The sequence below is a fragment of the Eutrigla gurnardus genome (genome assembly GCF_963514095.1).
Source record: "Eutrigla gurnardus genome assembly, chromosome: 18".
Taxonomy (NCBI): Eukaryota; Metazoa; Chordata; class Actinopteri; order Perciformes; family Triglidae; genus Eutrigla; species Eutrigla gurnardus.
Genome location: NC_139929.1, coordinates 12,051,939 through 12,071,245, shown reverse-complemented (window position 1 = coordinate 12,071,245; position 19,307 = coordinate 12,051,939). Strand labels below are relative to the sequence as shown.

General features: G+C 40.9%; 1 protein-coding gene and 2 long non-coding RNA genes across 6 annotated transcripts; 2 read left to right on the top strand and 1 right to left on the bottom strand.

Moving 5' to 3' along the window:
* The first annotated feature begins 970 nt into the window (after nucleotides 1-970).
* Nucleotides 971-8,493, top strand: zc2hc1a (zinc finger, C2HC-type containing 1A). 2 transcript variants are annotated; one of them, XM_084033111.1, is made up of 10 exons: nucleotides 971-1,012; nucleotides 1,724-1,791; nucleotides 2,765-2,881; nucleotides 3,061-3,084; nucleotides 3,901-4,042; nucleotides 4,267-4,409; nucleotides 5,204-5,309; nucleotides 5,477-5,555; nucleotides 5,930-6,028; nucleotides 6,436-8,493. In XM_084033111.1, the coding sequence occupies exons 1-10, from the start codon at nucleotides 997-999 to the stop codon at nucleotides 6,563-6,565; spliced, it is 924 nt and encodes a 307-aa protein (XP_083889237.1). In that variant the 5' UTR covers nucleotides 971-996; the 3' UTR covers nucleotides 6,566-8,493. The 2 variants fall into 2 exon arrangements, with proteins under 2 accessions (XP_083889237.1, XP_083889238.1); XM_084033112.1 differs by lacking the exon at nucleotides 3,061-3,084 and having other exon boundaries at nucleotides 973-1,012.
* Nucleotides 8,494-8,564: 71 nt separating this feature from the next.
* LOC311028503 lies at nucleotides 8,565-15,192 on the bottom strand. Of its 3 annotated transcripts, none has more exons than XR_014598732.1 (5): nucleotides 14,277-15,192; nucleotides 12,007-13,025; nucleotides 10,988-11,071; nucleotides 10,397-10,516; nucleotides 8,565-9,790 (listed from the first exon to the last, which is right to left on the bottom strand). It is a non-coding gene; the product is annotated as an uncharacterized lncRNA (long non-coding RNA). The 3 variants fall into 3 exon arrangements; XR_014598733.1 differs by having other exon boundaries at nucleotides 12,007-12,135; XR_014598734.1 differs by lacking the exon at nucleotides 14,277-15,192 and adding an exon at nucleotides 13,926-14,062 and having other exon boundaries at nucleotides 12,007-12,135.
* LOC311028504 lies at nucleotides 13,952-15,900 on the top strand. The gene is made up of 3 exons (XR_014598735.1): nucleotides 13,952-14,077; nucleotides 15,186-15,698; nucleotides 15,764-15,900. It is a non-coding gene; the product is annotated as an uncharacterized lncRNA (long non-coding RNA).
* Nucleotides 15,901-19,307: the final 3,407 nt, after the last annotated feature.

Below are 19,307 nucleotides of genomic sequence, written 5' to 3'. Positions count from 1 at the left end.
TTGCTGTGCTCTCATAGCATCTGGGTGTGAATTAGTCTATTCAGATGACACATGTGCTCAATATGGCAAACTGTGAGCTTCCTAGTGCTCTGGGCAAATGTGACAAGAGGGATACACTGGTTTCATTGTTTGGGAGTTATGATCACATTCATCTTTAAATGAGGTCGTCTGCAGGGTGTGTTGTTAAATAGAAAGTAAACCAGCTACCAATAGGCCCAACTTGATTGAACAGATAGCCTATTCTGTTAATCATATAACTGGAGCAAGCTCAAAAGCACGTTAATGAGCAACATTTCAGCAAAAAGTGAGTGCGATCCATGCCTGATATCAAAATTTGGTTTCTTTGTATGCCATATTTGGGAATATTGACGGGAACAGGGTTTTGCCCCCCACGCCCCATCCCTGCTCATATAGTGAACCCATGGGCTGAACCGTGCTGTAGCATCCAATGGAATAGTCGGATATTGGCACATGAAGCGGCATCACGCAATCCAGTTGCTATTGGAAGCCAAAGATCAGTAACGTCAAGATAGTTCACTCTCATCCACAGCCATAGTTCACAGCATGTGAAAACCAGTGTCCGTTAGACCTGAATTATAACGTCACATAGGTACATGAGCCTACAGACTGAAGATGAAGAAATCACGATTTACAACTGTATCACTCCGATGCATAAATTACATAATATTATGAGGACATCATCGTCATATAAAGTGTTCCATAAACTATGTTACCACAAGGTGATTAAAACAACAACAATGTGTAGTTGACACAGCACTGTCAATACATTTACAAAGACCCTGCCTATCGCTGTTTTCAGAAATATGTATTTATTTATTTTTATGGAGAAATAGATGTTTATGTCACTAATTTGAGACAGTGCTCTCTGGATTTTTAGCGAAGCCGGAAGTGAGCGCGGTGAATTATCCCACTTCAATTGGCTACTTTTGGTTGTCTGTAACAACAACAGCATCGGACAAGAGAGAGAGCCTAATTATGGAAGAATTTGAAGGTGAGAAAAAAGGGTTGTTTGTGTTTATTTCAGCTGTATCGTTGCAAAGTCGAGCTCACAGCTTCTCCGTCTTTATCCATCCAAATTGGCGTATTCGTTCCTCCTTTAGTTAACCTGTTTTTGTCAGCGACCTCCTTTTTTTGTGTGTGGGAGATTTAGCCCAAGTAATGCTAGGTAACGCCAGGGCCAAAGATGAAGCTAGGCACCGGCTGTCTCTGAATGGGTGTGATCCCCGCATTAGCCATAGGAGCTGTCTACCGTTAGCATGCTGCTAACTGATGGACCTTGACATGAAGTAGTATAGTATTGCGTGGAGCCGTTTAATACAGTTAACGTTAATAGTCCACGCCCTACCGTTAATACTGAGTGACGGCACGGATATTTGAATGCCGTTTTTGTGTGACGTTAATATTAGCTACCGTTACTGTCTGACTCGGTTCTTCTTCGAATGTAATTCAGGTTAATTTGGAAACCATTTGTGGGAATCCGTTTAACATGAACGAACGTTAACTTAAAGGGAAAACACCGCCCATAACAGAATTACGAAAGTAACGTGAATCATCTAACTACCACGTTTTGCTACAAACTCAATGTATGTCTACAAGTATTACGTTTTATCAGTCAAAGGTGGCCAGCTGTGGTCCATTGCTATTGCTCTGTGCTATTAAACTGCCTTCACTACAATCAAAATGGTATCCTCTGTGTTTGCAGACGCTCCTCCTCCTGTGGATCTGATTCCATGTGACATCTGTAAAAGATGCTTCTTCCCTAAAGTCCTGGTAAAAAAAAACAACACATTCCTTAATAGAGATAAGAAATGACACACAGTAATAATCTGAAGAACAGTACATATTTGTAACATCAGTCATACTTTCATTTTGAATTTTGTTTCATGTCATGCACTAAGACAATCTTCTCAGCCAACAGGATATCAGCTGTTTGGGGTTGTCATAGACTACAATCCAAAAAGTCAGTAGGGCCCTGTGAAGAGCTCTTCATAACTCTATAGTTTAACACTTGTGTAAAACTGTAGACTACGTGATTTTAAACCCTGAGAAGGGGACCTGCTCAAATTCTGGTATTACACATTGTGTAACTTTTAAATGAAAAAAAACTGTGTTACCAAGGAATCCATCTGATAAACAAGTCCTGGGTTTGTACACTTGAAGCTATTTCAAAGGGGCCATTATTAACAATGATATTTGCGTACCACTAACAACACTAATTGACTTATTACTGCGTAAAGCATTTTGTACATATGATGGTATATATATATAATAGTGATACACATAGACAATTAGGATGTATGTTTTATTACCACCATTGCTTTCATGATAACTTTTCAACATTTCATTTCACAGTAATGCTAATACACACATTTGTGCACTTATATAAGCACTCATCCCCATTAGTTGACAAAATGACTACACACATTCATTATGCATTAGAGCCTTCATTTGTTGGTAAGTGTGTATTTGTATAGGGATGTGTGCTTGTGTTTGCATTAGGAGGTTTGAATGAATTGGATGCAACATTAAGTCTGTACTGGTGTCATTAATGTTACACAAACAACTTTGTCATTTTTAGCTAGATTTTATTTGAAAGATGACAGAACTCATGTTTGTCTTGCTTTCTAGCCCTTTAAAAAAGAATGAATGTGATTGAAACAAAATGGCAGCTAGAGTAATAGAAAGCTACAAATCTCCAATGTTGGCAAATGTTTTGCTTTTTTTTTTCCATCTCGTCCTACAGGAGAAACATGTTAAAATCTGCAAAAAGTCAGCAACCAAAAGGAGAAAGGTATTTGACTCCAGTCGACAGAGAGCTGAGGGTACAGACCTCCCCACACTCAAACCCATCAAACCAAGGGTAAGACTATACCTAAGGGTGGACATGAAATTCAGCTCAACATTGCATCTCAATTTCATTATTAATAGGAAGAAAAAACAGTCAAATGTACATATCTGTATGGAAGTTTAATGATAGTAGTCATTTGAATATAAGCAACCAAGCCTAAATATATTTGGGCACTTTCAATTGTATTTCAGTCACAAAGTTCATCTGCTGGGAAAGTAAGTTGATTTGGCTTATTTCCTTTCTTTCTTTTTTCTTTGTCCTTTCTTTCTGTGTATGGGATGTTTTAGTTGCTCACTTAGATTTCTTTTAATTTTCTTTAACCATTACTACAGTATATTTACAGTCTTGCCTCTATCTTCTTAAGCTGCACCAATTTACCACTCATCTGTCTGCTCAACACAAAGGCAGCCTGTTTTAACCATTTATTATAGGCCATGGAAATTCAGCTTTTTAGTCAGTGAAAGTCAGTCTTTTGATAGCTTCAGTTCTGTCAATATCATCCATGTTTGTTAGACAAGCATGCTCAATGAACTCGAAGCCAGTAACTGTATAGGAGGAAGTGGGAAGTCAGCGCCAGCAGGGCTATCATGTGGCCACAGAAACAGGTCAGAGGACACTCAGAGGAGAACTACTTCTGTCAGTGAGCATCAGCTTTAGATAAGAATCAGACTGCCACTGCAGAAAGAAAGGGTTATGTCAAGCCTGAATACAAATGTCATTTTTATTCCGTTATTTCATTTAAAAGTTGTTGTTTTTTCATGAGAGTTGGGAGTATGTTGTTAAGAGCTGCATTCATTAAAACTACAACTGAAATTATAGGATTTTCTAGCCTTAAATAAGGGAGAAGTAAGAACGTAATAATAAACGTTTTGGTAAGAGAACATTAAAGATCACAACTGGCTTTTGGGAATCCTTGCCTTGTTTAAAGTAGAGAGCAACTAGGGACTCTTAACTGACCTCAACATCACAACAGCTCCAATAAAAAACAGGCTGGTGTAACATTGCATCTCATCTGTGTTGTCTCCTGCCAGGCAGAACCCCCGAAGAAGCCATCTAACTGGCGCAAGAAACATGAAGACTTTATCGCTACCATCCGGGCTGCCAAGGTCCTCACTCAGGTCATAAAGGAAGGGGGACCATTACCCCCACCTCCTCCTCCTACTTATGACCCAGGTAATCAAATCAGCTGCTTACCAGGGCTCATAATCCAGGGCTAGTCATTTCTTACACAGTGGAGAAGATGATCGTAGGAAACATTGCTGACAAATTATAAATACGGGCTAATCGTCCTCATGTAGAAGTACTTACAATTGTCTCTTTCTAGGATTTACGATCACTGTAGCGGTTTAACGGCAGATGCGATTGGTATATTTTCCCACCGTGTGTTTTGTCTTTAGACTATGTCCAGTGCCCTTACTGTCAGCGGAGGTTCAACCAGTCTGCATCTGACAGACACATCAAGTTCTGCCAGGAGCAGGCCGCCCGTATGCCCGGCAAGGGCAAGTCAGGCGATGTGAAGAAGGCCCCTGTTCGCTCACCGGTACACACACACACACACACACACACACACAGTCTCATTCTGCACCACTGATTGTATGTGCACACGAACACATAGGTTGTATTTTTGTCGTTTACCTGAGTTGACTTTTTTGGTTCAGCTGTGTTTACTGACAGTATTCATGATACCTGGCCAGCGAAATTCCCATATTATGTCGTCAATTCTTTCTAATTTAAGCAGTGCTGTTTGTGAATTAATAATAATTCCTTGTCCAATATTACCACAGTGAGATGTGCACCTTGCAGCGTAGAATTACCAGTCACTTAGCAACAGCTATGGCACATGACTGGGAGGTAATTTGGAAGCCAATAAAAACAGCATGTCCTAAACCATTTTGCGTAAGAGCTCTTCTTCTGCCATCATAACGAGAATACTGCGGCCGTTAATCATTATGTTATATTTCCCAGTGTGCCGTGCTGGAGTAATGTTTTTTATATCCGATGTGGATCCCCGCAGCTCAGTCAGTTTTTTCAGCTGTCTCAGATTTACTTCCTCACAGCATACCGGTTTGTAAAGCCAAACCATTAAACATATTTAAACAAACGTCCAAACATGTACAACCATCAAGCATACTCCACGTGTAGTGCATAATGGTCTGCCCTTGGTCACAAAGACTACGGTATATTGATACGTGATACATGACCTGTGTGTCTTATCCCTACTGCTGTGTGTCCAAGTAGAGTGACTATGTTGATGATTTGCATCCCATGACCTTCAAGGCTAATGTTTTGTTGTTTTATGTACGCTACTTATTTATTCCCCCCCCTCTCTCTCAGGGTAAGCCTCTTGCTTCCATGAAGAAGGCCAACTCTCCTGCTGTGTCAACCATCCCTTCAGCCTCCTCCCGTCTACCCCAGAGATCAGGCCTTGGACAGCCCACTGGTATGGGCACAGCTGTGGTGATTGTACATCACAGGGTGTTGTGTTCACATCTGACAGCTCTGTATACATACATATATATTTTCTTTGCTTTATTATTATTATTTTTTTTACAGATTTAAAAAAAAAATGAAATGACTCAGGTTAGACTTTTCTCTGTCTTGCTCTAGGGATCCCATCTAGTAAGGTCTCTTCGGCAGGTTCAGTGAGGAGCAATCCCTCCGGTGTCACAAGCCCTCCATCATCAGGGTCAGTGCTCACTCATACAACACACACTGCACTGCAATATAGCCACAGGGAAGTCAAAGGAATTGTTCTTTACTATTTTACAACCCCTTGATGGCATTTTTTTAGTCACTAGCTTAATAATGATCTAATAATCTTCAATGTACTAAAAATATTATACTTTTGTTCTAATAACATGCTGTCAATGTAGTATCCTCCTATTGATATGAAGATATTATAATGCTATAACTGACTTAATTGATGCCGTCATCAGCGTAACAGGTTACGTCTGTGAATACAGTGGGTCATCTCAAATGCGACTTATGAGCCTGACAGTTTCCGTTTTAAACTCTGAAACCCATGTGGTTTGTCTTTCTTCTCTCATGTTTTCCTCTCAGAGTGGGAAGTAAGACCCGAACTGTGAGCTATGGCTCTGCGAGGAGCACTCAGTCTGGAATAACACCCAACAAGAAGAAAGCAGACAACTGCATATCTAGGTGAGCCACTTCACTGGGAAAAAAAGAACAAGCTCAACAATACAACCACCATACAGTCTTGCTAGACTATCAGGACCCCTTGTGGTTTGATTTTGTATTGCATTAAGCTTATGTGCCATTCTGCTCCTGTTCAGTAACTTGTGTTTATACAACAGGTTACTAAATGGTGCTTAATGTGCACATTCTAGCAGCACGGTGCTTTAAACAAGATAAGCAGCACAGCTTGGCTGATTATGATGTAATGATACAGCTCCTGCTTCTGGGCTTATAGTACACCTTGTAGAAAGCTTAAGTATTGTATCATGAAGCTACCCCCTAACTTAAATAAACCCTTAATCTGTTAGCAACAGTATCACCAACCTTGGTTTCTTACCTTGCTGCTTGTTCATCTTTGTTGAATTTCTCAGGAATGATGCTGAGGATGGAGTCGGCAACGGTGGGATGAGGAGCAAGTTCTGTCACGCGTGCGGGACAAAGTACCCTGTTGAGTCCGCCAAATTCTGCTGCGAGTGTGGGATCAAGAGGATGTGTATCTGATGGAGGTCAGGAGAAGGAGAAACTAGAAGTATGGGGATGCGCCAAGACTCAAACTAGCATCAGGGAGTTTCACCAAAGCTAATCCGTCTCTATTTTCACACTCGTGGGTCTAATTTCACGGCAGTAAAGTGGTGTGATTGTCAGCATACAACCCCGCGGTGTTGTGTTGTCTTTTCTAGCTGCTGTTTAGTCTCATGGAATTTGCTCGTTCATTCCACAATCAACCTGAGTCACATTTCCCATGCTTCCTCCTGAATAGTATCTAATTTCTCATTAGCACACACTCTTACATTTTTATAAAACTAACATTATATCCAGTATCTACAATACATTTTGCATCTAGTCACTATGATTACTGTGGCGGGCGGCTGAGGGATTTCCATCCATCCATCCATTGTCTACCGCTTATCCTGTATTCAGGGTCACGGGGGGGCTGGAGCCAATCCCAGCTGTCATTGGGCGAAGGCAGGGTACACCCTGGACAGGACGACAGTCTATCACAGGGCCGACATGTAGAGACAGACAACCATTCACACTCACATTCACACCTACGGGCAATTTAGAGTCATCAATTAACCTATCCCCATGCATGTCTTTGGACTGTGGGAGGAAGCCGGAGAACCCGGAGAGAACCCACGCTTACATGGCTGAGGGATTTCAGTGGCAAAACCGATCCTGTGTAAAATTGTAAAATTATGTTAAATTGTGTTATTGTTCATGTCGGTAGCTGATGTGTCTGACGCAGGAACAACCCACGCAGCTCATTATACCAAGTTAACCTCCCTCTGCTGGTACCCCATTGTGGCCGTTTCCATCATCACATACACAGGAATGTTATTGCCATGACACAAGAGGCCAGAGAGAAAAACTATTTTTATGTAGACTGAGTCTGTATTATTACAAAAATGTAATTGTAATTGTATTGTCGCTGGACAATAAATACAAGCATAGCAGAGTCAATAACCTCAATTGAAAGCTATTGGTGCGTCCTTAGAAGAGAGTAGAGATAAGATGAGTATGAGCAGATAAAAGGTGGCTTGTGAAATGTTAATAAGGACAAGAATCAGGTGAGTCATTAGAGGTGGGTGTAATACTCAGTCATCCATGATCAAACACGCATTCCTTAATCCCATTTGCCCCAACGTCCTCACAAACATGTTCCTATTAAAGTGCAATATGATTGACTACTGAAGAAAACTGTGGTTTTCTAAAGGAAGTGTGTTGTAAGTTAGAAAAGGTATCACCTTGTTTTGACACCAGTCCAACAATGAACTAGCTGTTACAATAGGTCACTTAACAGGCAAAGTTGTTCCCAGCTATCTTAATGTTACCGTCATAGGCCTGACATTTCTAGACAAATGTAGCATTTACTCAAACCCCTTTATCCCCCCCCTCCATTTTATACAATGTAATTAATTATTTATTTTCTTATTCCCTGTCATTTTACTGAATGAACAATGACTGAATCTTTTGTTGATGCTCTACGGAATTAAAATGATTTTCTTTGGAACTGAATGAAACCTAAATGCATCTGGATGTGTTGCAGTTGTTTTTTCCCTTGACAGTGTTTCTACTGAGTCTACTGAGTTTTCTACCAAGTATTCATCACATTAAGGTATTTCAGAAATGGTAGTCAGTTTAAATGCCCTGTATGGGTATGGTCGACCCCTTTGCATGATATAACAGAAACTATTTATCACCCCACACAGTCCATTCACTAAGAGTTAAAGGCCTCTACTTGAGGTGAATAGTTAATGTTCATTAACCGCCACACTCTATAAACATGAAGTATGATAATCGCTGAGAAGTAAGGCACAGGCCAACTATATTTATGTTACATGGACGAGGTGTGTCTTCCTATATAAGCCTTGATAACGCTTGAAAACTTGTTGGCTTGTATATCCACCATGAATAAATGTCAGCTGTTATGGAGTTGTGAGAGTAGAGGAAGTAGAAAACATCACAGTGTAATAATGTAGATCATTCTGGGGCTAGTAAGTTCAAAGTAATGAACAAGCTTTTACTTTCTTTTCGATATAAATACATTTGGAATACATATGCCATGGCTCAAATACACAATTAGTTGCTACAGTTAACAAATGGCAATTACATACATGAAAACGCATTATGTATTGTCGATGACAGGAAGAGAAAATAGCGGTTGAAGGAAAGTATTATTTTTTTGCATTTCTGATACAAACCAACAAGTGGCATTTAAAAAAAAATGGGTAAAACAAGACCTTTGGCTCCCCAAGCTACAGTACAATCCTGATAGGACTTTTTGTTTTCATTATACTGAACTCACAGCACCAATTGAATGTGACAGGAAGGCTTCTTGATGTATCCCAGAAGTGTCAGGTGTGTGTGAGCTGAACTCAGTCATCTGTGGCAGAATGTGCTTTTAAAAGATCAGTCACACTCTCAACAATCAACACAATATCAGACCAGCTTTAGAGAAACAGGATATCAAAGACGTGCCGGGGCAAGTCATTCTAATCCAAAGTGAAAGTAAAACAACAGCATTTGAGCACCTTTAACATTTCTTGCTCATGCTTCAGCTGCCGTTGCTAAGTGCAAGTTAATGTCATATAGCATATTCTTCACAAACCGCCTGCTTAAAAGAATCCTTTTAGCTGCGTGTTTGTAGCTTTTAATCTTACTGTTTGAATAGACCTTGTGCCATTGGAGAGCTTCTTTGTAAGGCGCACCTTGCACCTTTTTGTGGAGTCCGTGAGACGTTCTCCGTGCATTTTGCATGGTATTGGGTGGTACATGTGGGGCACCGTTGGCCTTAAGTACAGGGTCCACTATGTCGGACGACTTTGGAACAGGTGGCTTAATAGCTTGTGTCTGTGTAGCTTGGAAACCTATCTGAAGAGTCAATAGTCACCATATCCAAAAAGGCTGCAAGAGAGATGCAGTATACCGGCTGGACAGAATATACAGCTTAAATGAAGTGTGGAAGCTTCCTCTTGCAAAAGCCGACGAAGGACTGCATGGCAGAGAAGAACAGGCGGAACGTGCAGGTTCTTTGCTCCACAATGAACTTGAGTTTTGGTCTCAGGTGTCTGATAGTATAGTGTTCAGCATCTGGTAGCATTTGGTCATGGCAGACAGGATTACATGGGCTTTGCAAAGTTTTTTAATCTCCCTGCTTATTTTCTGATTGTGTCTTCTTCGTCTCATCGCCGTACTCCTCTTCAACCTCGCACTCGGTCCTTTGGTCTGTATCAATCAAGGTCAACACACAAACACAACGTTAGTGTTCCAAATTAGTGTGTCTATTTAAAACTTTATTGTTATGCTCTGTCACTGCAATGCACACATGACTGATGCATATTAATCTCTTATCAACACATAGTGAAACAAGGCTCGCTCAAAGTCTGACCTCCCTGACGGTAAACACAGAATGGCATTCTGCTTTGACCAATAGATGGGATTTGTTCAAAGTACAGTATGTTTGTCAAACAAGAGACACTCTTAAAAAAGTTCCCAACCAACCATGTTACAGTGTGAGCCAGTAATTTAAAACCTGTACTGGTCTGGTGAAGCCTGAGGCTCTACTAGGCCCTAGTTTGCCCCAGTGTATGACTCACATTTCAACTATGAGCCTGATCCATTGCATTTGTCTTTGATCTGACACCACTCATAATGAGGCACCTGTTGACTCGTAACTGCCGACATTCCATTGTCCTTATCAGTTAAATATGCCAAAGCCAAATTCTCACACACAGACACTGAAAGAATCAGTCACCTTGCTGCCAGCCCATCCGGAGGTCATGAGAAATTACATTTTTGATCATTTTAACAAGTGAATGTGCCGAGACTTACCGGTTTCTCGTGACATGGGCAACGTAACGAGTTTAGTATAGACGTGACCAACGCCTCTGTGTGGGAAATACTTAAATTCTTCATTTTGCAGGTTAGAATGTGCAAGGTGCTCACAGCGTCCTGCAGAACAGAGGTACACAAGTCAACATTTGAGTCACCCACGCTCATAAACACACAGTCAACCACCTTTGGTCCGGACAACAGCTGCTATGCAATAAAACAGTTCATCACACAGCTGACCACTCCTTGCTACTGTAGGGGTGTTCCTTTCCACGAATCTATCAACGACGATGAATGAGATTGTTATCTGGGTTTTCTGCTCGCTAATGTTCCCCAAGCGATCCCCTAACAGTTATCATACCGCTATGGTGAGCTTGTTGGAATCACATTCTCCATGAACTTGATGTTTGTGTGGAAAGCTGCTGTTCCAGAAGGTTTTTTTTTTTTTAACTGGTCACTAATTTACATTTTTGTTAATATCTGAAACCACCGAGCATTAATCAATTCTGTAGAAAGCAAATCACTGAATAAAACGTTACATTAGAGAGATACATTAAAACAGATTTGCTGAACATAATAGCTGTTACTCACCATGCTGTCTGATGTGCAGTTATGTAACTTGTGTTTCAGTGCTGGGCAGGATGAGTTTTGCAGCAAGGTTGCGATAATCTCATTCTGGAGTGGATGAAAGCAATACAGGGGTAAATATTAGTAATATTAATGACGTTTTTCGAGAAGAGGGCAGCTGGTTTCAAGTTTAAGCTTTTAATTATGTTAGTAAATTGTATGGGAAACATTTTATGGCTTACAAAGCATGTTTTCAGGTTATTTTTTAGATTATTTAGATGTCTTTTATAGAAAATAATGCTATATATTTCCAATTTAAGCTTAATGATGCATACATATAGCAAAACAATTGTTAAAAATTTAACACATACATTTTTGACATTTTACTTAAAACAACCCCCCTGATGCTGTAAAGTATTCCAATCAAAACCTCTAAGCAGGATTACACAGAAGCAAAGAATAATGCATTATGACCGATTTTTCCAAAGAACGCTGTTTCACTTTCTGACTTCTGGGAAGTGCGAGCTGTGGGCTCTCTGACAAATTACAGATGCATATCTGTAAAGCTCATCTTTCACCCTGGCTGGCAGCACATTTCATAACCAAAACCTCCAAATCAAACATTAAAAAATGAAGGAAGAGGGGGAACTTCAATCAGATTGTACAGTGAATGTAAAAATAAAATGGTTAACATCTAACACCTAATATTGGGTTGCAGCTGCTTTCCCAAACTCCAGTGTCACAGCCCCTTTTAAGGTGCTGCTCTAACTTGTCTGCTTTATAGTATTTCCATCTCTCTAGTGATTCGATTTCACAAGAAAAATACTTTTTTTTGCTTTTTCATGACTCAGTGTGAGTCATGAAAAAGTCTACAACATATTGTACGCATCTGTGCTCAGAGCCTGCGATCCATTCTACATTAGATGGGATCGATCCCTGGATCTGTCATTTTCATGCTTCTTTCTGTCGGACAATTACATTGTTACCCTTGTGTGCAGCATCCTAAAACAAATGTACAAAAATAAACACAATTGGTGTCTTACTGCGTTGTTGAGATCAGTTTGCACGATTGTCCTGTAATTGTCTCTTATTTCTTTGGGAGGTCTTTTGCTGTTACAGGACAGAGACAGAGGTAGAAGCAGGAGAGCAAGGAGACTGATGCAGAGAAGAGGCTGAGATGTAAGCGATACAGGGAGAAAGAGAGACAGAGAGGTCAGTCATCTAGTACAGAACACACATTTGCACTTAATACAATCAAACGTTTTTCATGGGAGGAACCCCATTAAGACTTGGCCCTAAATATCCTTTCATTTTAGCACAAGTTCATTCCTGCGCCCTGCAAGGCTACATGATCAACGCAGTCTATAAATCTCTCACTATTACTGCGACAGATCTCATTTCTTTTCTATTCACCTATAACCGCTAAGGGGAAATTAAAATATTTTTCATTTTGTCATGGAACTCATATCATTTCAGTCTCCCTAGTGTGACCTTGCACTTCATAAAAAAAAGCCTCCAGATATCACAGTAGGACAAAAGATTCCTTGTTATCATCATTTCAAATTTCAAAGATGGCCTCACCAGGTAAGACTAGTGCCTCACCACGGCATCCATGGTGGGTGTCTAGAATTATGGCATGACAACCTATGATAGGCCTACAGCATAACATCTGTCTCCACATGCCGCAGCTTCGCCTCCAGACCTCCAGTGTTGCTTGGAGGACAAATCCTCACTTGTACAAAGCAACCAGAGGGGATGAGGAGGATGTCTGGGAGTCTGCTGGTGCACCTTTACATTTAGTGGACCCTCCTTCTCCGTTGAAATATTCCCCTCTGGCGTCAACAGCCCAGCAAGCTTCGCGTCTTCACGCTGAGACACAGCTGGCCCCCACTTTGTTGGGCCACACTGAACACACAAGACCACCCTCCTGGTGGCACCAGAACGCACAAGCTCGTTCCGGACCAGGGTGCAGCTGCTGGCAGGGAAACTGTGGCAGCTCCCAGAGGTGACAGCTGGAAGGGGCAATCCTCCACCTACCGGAGATAGGCCAACGGCTGTGGGCCTGCAACGTGAACAGAGGTGACCATATTTGGAATGCGAAGGAGGGAGGGGTGGATCTGATGAACACAAGTGGCAGAGCAGCACCCCTAGGGGCAAACTCACTGCATCAGGCTTCTGCGGCTAACACAGTTACATGTAAAACTTACCTTGAATTATGGGAGCCAAGTGTTCAAGTAATCTTAGTAGTGCATTGCCTTGGTAGTGAGAGTATGGAGGCTACATAGCAACCTGTCAATCACAAGGTAGCCCCGCCCTTAAGCATACACACACTTTATGGTCTATTTGAGTATAAATGGACCATAATTTACTAAATGGACATCATAAATCATAAACTCATGTTAACAATGTTTAATGATAATAAAGAGAGAAGTAGGCTCATATTCCCGTAGACTTCCATGCAATTGGACTATTTTTGGCAACATGATGGGCTGTAGAGAGAATGTAAGTTTAAAGAACTTCCCCATTGGCACTTTTTAGAACCCCATGTTGCAGAGTCAGACTTTAAGATACTAGGCCTCTATTTGGGCCCTCAGATTAAGTAAAACTAACAACCCTACAGTGTATAAACGAGGGTGATTGGAGGCAGCTGCACCTTGCCCAATCACAAGATTATAATTCTGTGCACAGGTAAATGCATCACATCCAATAAATAGAACACTCGAGGAACCTTGATCATTGTGGCAATTGTTTGTCACCTTTACGACGCATCTAACTCAAGTAAACCGGTGAATGCAGGCCGCGTAAAGTCACCTATTTTAGAGTTTAGTATCAACAGCCCACTTTAAACATGAACAAATTGTCATCTGAATCTGTCCCGTCGGCGGTTACGTGGTCGTGAATCAGCCCTATCCGCGTCCAGAATTCCTATAAAGCCAGAAACCAATTCCCCTAAATCCCAAACCTTTCAGTTTCCGTCTGACTGGCAGACGGGAAGTTATTCACACGGAATTGCCCTGTTTGGAAAACCCCTCCAAGTCTGTAAGGTACAGCAAACAGCAGCCAGTCGCTCCGCGGAGAAGGCAAGTGGACAGATGCGAGTACACACGGCTCCCGGTAAGTTTCGAAAACTGCCTTTCCTCTCCACTTTCTTCCCCTCTTCTATATCGGCACAGAACGTTGCGCGTGAGCTCCCCGCAAGAGCACCGAGCGGACTTCGGGCGTGAATTCGGCCGCATTTTAACGCCAAATGCAGTGCGTCACCGCTTCAGGCCACTCGAGTTTAACCCGCACGCCGCGCGCTTTCTTTACTCACCATTGGTCATAATCACTGCAGGCTGGCGTGGAAGGTGGCACTCTCTCTCTCCCTTGGCCCATTGATGCTCATTTGGTTGTTTTGATTTTCCAATCACACACCGTGGCTCCTCTCACTATTCCCGCGGTTCCGGGGGTGGCTTTTGAGCGCAGCGATTAATGCTGCTGTCAGTTCCCACGTCCTCCGTGCGTAACAACCGTTTTTACTTCCGTTCTCACCAGCACAGCTTTCACACACTCAGTGCCGTTATTCATTCAAATGCTCCATTTGAGCAAAAACCCTGGCAGCCCCCCCACACACACACACACAAGTTCTTATAGAAGTGCACTTTTTTTTTTGTACAATCAAAATCCCACAATCATATCTGTAGATTTGCCCTCAATCCCATCATTGACAGTTTCATCCATAACCATAAATCTCTTCTTGCTTGTGCTGCTGACAGTTTGTTATTTCACAAGGTACAGTCGTGCAGGTTCTGGTGCTGTGGCATTAAAAAACGTGTCTTGTCACAGCCAGTCCTGCATGCACTGCACAAGGTATACATGCACTGATTTCCACTGTGCGTTTCTGGGTGTGTTTCTGGGTTTTTGTTCCAATTTTACATCAGTAACTGCTGATGTAAAATGAGTAACATTGGAAGTTTCAACCCTAATCGCTAGGCATTTCACACGTGTGCATGAGAGCAGGAAGTTTAAAGGCTGTTTGTGTGTAACCAGATGCATTCAGGAATGAGGCTGAACCACTAGTCCTGTGTGTCTGTTGGTGCCATGGAAACATGGCAACATATTAGTTTGCAAACAGAACGGAGTTTGTATCAGTTATTGTTATTATTCTGTTGCCTTGTTTAAAAATGTGTACATAGAGAAAAGTATTAATGTGTGTGTGTGTGTGTGTGTGTGTGTGTTACAGTGTCGGCAGCCTGCAGTAATTAAAGACATCCATCAGATTATGAAATCAGTGTCCTGAAGCATTACACCGTGGGACCCAGAATGTGACCAGGGTAACCATGACAACTGCAATCAAATACATATACATATCAAACATTGGAACAGGTGCCCGATAGCACTGTAAATGATTTTGTTTGTTACAGCCACTATGGAGATGTTATATGTGACACCTACAGCATGGGATGGACCAAATCACTGGGATGTATTTAGAACACATGACCATGTAACTTGTGACTCTTCAACAGGTTTAACATTTAACATTTGTCGTTTTTGTAGACAGTTGAGCTGGATCTGGTTTGGGTTTTTCTAAAACCGGATGAAAATACGACAACTGCTGAACAAGTCCAAATGTTTTGAAGAAAAGGGGGGATGGTGGAGTCTGTTTGTGTTGTATTTTTTCCATATTGGATAATTAAATGAGTGCAGTAGGCCTACCTTTTTTATTTGTTTCAGCTAATTTACTACAGAGCATACTGTAAAACCCTGACATGGATGGAGTTTTTACTATTCACTCGTGTTCCGTTCACTTATTGCCATCAGAATATAACATTTGCTTGAGAGAGTGAATCCATCGCAATGACTTTCTTTTCTCAGTTTTTCTCTGTGTGGTAAAGCACTGGGAAGTGTGGATTGTTTCTGAGCAGAGACATGTGACTCCAGAGTCTGTTGCCAAACAGCAAAACGTATAAACAGTTGGTGCAGCACAGGGTGGAGTCAGTCAAAATTCATTTTACAGGTTAAGCCATGGAATTTATTTTCAAAGTTGTGGACCAGTGAGTCAGATGACTACAACAACTAACCAGTAATTCATTTCCATCTTAAATTATATGTACCTGAATTTAAAAGAAAAAAGGCAGCATGGCTACATTACTGCATTTACTGTTATCTTATTCAATAAATATCAATTAATTACCACCAGTTTTGTGTGTGTTTCCCTTCTTTGTTAGCAAGTGAGCTGATCATAACACCCATTTAATAATTTCAGGAAATTGAAATAGAACATTTGAATAGTATGTGACGGTGCATTCTGTCATCTTTTTGTAAGCTCATGAGTTTTTTTTCTCTCCATTGATGAAATGTGCAGCCATGAATAGCAGATTAAATTGTTTCTTCTCAGCAGAACACACATTTTAACAAGTAGACGACCTTACTAATTAGGAAACATGGCTATTTTTTCAATTTTTGCTTTTGCAGCCAATGTTTCGTGCACACACCCATGAACTGTATGCAGCTTGTCACTGACGGACACCAGGGTGTGACTTTAAAACACATCCTGGAATAGATTGTTGCCTAATCTTCACTGAAAACTACAGACCATGAGACCATTTCCCATAAACTCAGTTGCAACACATTTTATGAATGGGAATGTTTCGACAAACTGTTGGAATACAAATTAAAAAAGGGAATTGAAAAAAGGAATTTAAAAGTCTTTCCTTCTGTTTTGTCTTGGTTTAGAGCCTAGTTGTTTTGCATGATATACATTTTTTAGGCATTATGTTTTCTTGTATTGTATTGAATAGAATTTGGAGGTCAAAGGTCACTGTGACCTCACCAAAGGTTTTTGGCCTTAACTCAATCATTTATACTAATTATGACAATTCCACACAAATCTCCAATAGGCAAGGCAAGGCAACTTTATTTGTATAGCACATTTCATACACAAGGCAGACTCAAAGTGCTTCACATCATAACATGTCATACAATAAAGTGAAAAAAAAAATAGAAGAATTAAAAGAAAATACAGGCAAAATTCAAATGCATTACAGAAAGACAAGGACAATAAAAAACACATTTGCAATTATTAAAAAACCGTGACGACTTTAAAAGATTTAGGAGAAAGCAATGGTGAACATAAACATTTTCAGTCTAGTTTTCAAAGTGGTCAGAGTTGGGGCAGGTCTTACATCTTTAGGAAGTCATAGTGACTAAATGATGCTCTCTCGTGATTTGAGTTTACTCTGGGAATCACTAACAGATTGGTCTCAGAAGATCTAAGTGGTCTAGAAGGCTTATGTAGTGGGAGCATATCAGTGATGTACTTCGGCCCTACACCATGTAGTGATTTATATGTGAGCAGGAGGATTCTGAAATCAATCCTCTGACATACAGGGAGCCAATGTAAGGATTTAAGAATTGGTGTAATGTGCTCACTTTTTTTGGACTATGTAAGAACTCTAGCAGCAGCGTTCTGAAGAAGCTGTAGCTGCCTGACAGTGTTTTTTCAGAAGACCTGCAAGGAGACCATTAGAGAAGTCTAGCCTACTAGCAATAAATGCATGTACAAGATTTTCTAAGTCTTGAGCTGACATAAGCCCTCTAAGTCTTTTTCGAGGTGATACTAGGCCGATTTTGTTACTGATGTGACTGTCGAAATGTAAATCAGAATCCATAATAACCCCAATATTTCTGGCTTTATTTGAGGGGACGGAGAGTGAAGGTGTTGAATTACTTTAAACCTTTCTTTTTTAGCACCAAAAACAATTATCTCAGTTTTGTCCTCATTTAGTTGTAGGAAGTTTTGGCATATCCAGTCTTTGACTTACTCAATATGGGCGATAGTCGTTGGATTTGGGTGTCATCGGCATAGCAATGGTGGTCAATGTTATTATTTTTGCATGATTTGTCCTAGTGGGAGCATGTAGATGTTGAATAAAAGCGGCCCCAAGATTGAACCTTGGGGGACTCCACACGTTACATTGGTTGGTTCTGATACAAAGTGATATGATTTGAACCAGCTTAAGACTGTCGCTGAGAGCCCCACCCAGTTTTCTAACCTGTCCAAAAGTAAGTAAAAGTATTGACTGAGATCTAATAGCATTAATATTGAAGAAGAAACTAGGGCCCATTAACTATTTGCAATACGTCTGCTGATAGGCAGTCAAAAATATTCTTAAAAAAGTTGGTAGGTAAAGCATCAAGGCAGCAGGTAGATGATTTTAGATTTGTCACCGTTTCCACTAGCGTTTTAGAGTCTATGGCATTAAAGCTTGCCATCATTGCTGTGTTACTTTTGCCTGAACAGGGTGGTGATCCAACTCTTTTGTTTGAGATATTGATGGCGCGTTTGATGCCTTAAATTTTATCAGTGTAAAAGAATGCAAACTCATCGCATTTCTGTGTGGAATGGAGTTTAGCTGGTAGTTGTGCTGGGGGGGGGGTTGGTCAATCTGTCAACAGTTGCAAATAGGGTTTTTGCCCTATTAGTGTTGTTGTTTATGATATTGGAGAAGAATGTTTCTCTCGCACTTTTTAAGACTAAATTGTAGGCCCAGAGGCTCTCTTTATAGATGTCATGGTGAATATGAAGTTTAGTACTCCGCCAGATTCGTTCAGCCTTCCTGCACTCTCTTCTCTGGGCTGTTACAACAGCAGCTTTTCTCCAGGGTGCCTTTTGCTAACCAGAAATCATTTTAACCGTAGCAGGTGCAATGACATCTATGACATTCAGATATTCAGAATTTTGGAATTAAAGATGTTTACAAGATCATCAGCATGACATGGGTTTAGAGGTGGTAACGAGGAGATGGCATTTTTAAAGAGTACATTGGCATGTTCATTGATGTACCGCTTTTTGACCTTATTTGATTCGGTTTGTGTGTCAGGAATGAAAGAAATATTAAAGAAAACACAGAAGTGATCAGACAATGAAGGATCAGTCACAAAAACATCAGAAACATGGAGACCTTTTGTGATAATCAGGTCCAGGGTGTGTCCCTTACAATGAGTAGACTCTTTGACGTTGAGAGAGGTCAAATCTGTCTAGAATAGTAAATAGTTTCATTTGCACCCTTGTCATTCAAATCGTCAATATGAAAATTAAAGTCACCAGTTATAACTAGGCAGTCAAAGTCAGTGGAGATGCTAGACAATAATTCAGTAAAATCATCGAAAAAATTTGATGAATATTTAGGTGGCCTGTAAATAATTAACAGGAGAACTCTGGAAAAGCATTTCAACACAGCACAAAGGTATTCGAATGATGGAAAAACACCAAGGGCCCTAGTTTCGTAGACCAGGCGCAGTCAGCTTTCAGCGCACCTGCGCCGCGCCGACGGGGTGTGTCCGCCTGGACTCTGCAAGTTTC

What these genes read in the sequence shown, in the direction of transcription:
- zc2hc1a (XM_084033111.1), top strand. An exon ending in GCTTCTTCCCTAAAGTCCTG is followed by an intron (nt 1,792 to 2,764) that starts GTAAAAAAAAAC and finishes CTCGTCCTACAG; the next exon opens with GAGAAACATGTTAAAATCTG. An exon ending in ACAAGCCCTCCATCATCAGG is followed by an intron (nt 5,556 to 5,929) that starts GTCAGTGCTCAC and finishes TTTTCCTCTCAG; the next exon opens with AGTGGGAAGTAAGACCCGAA.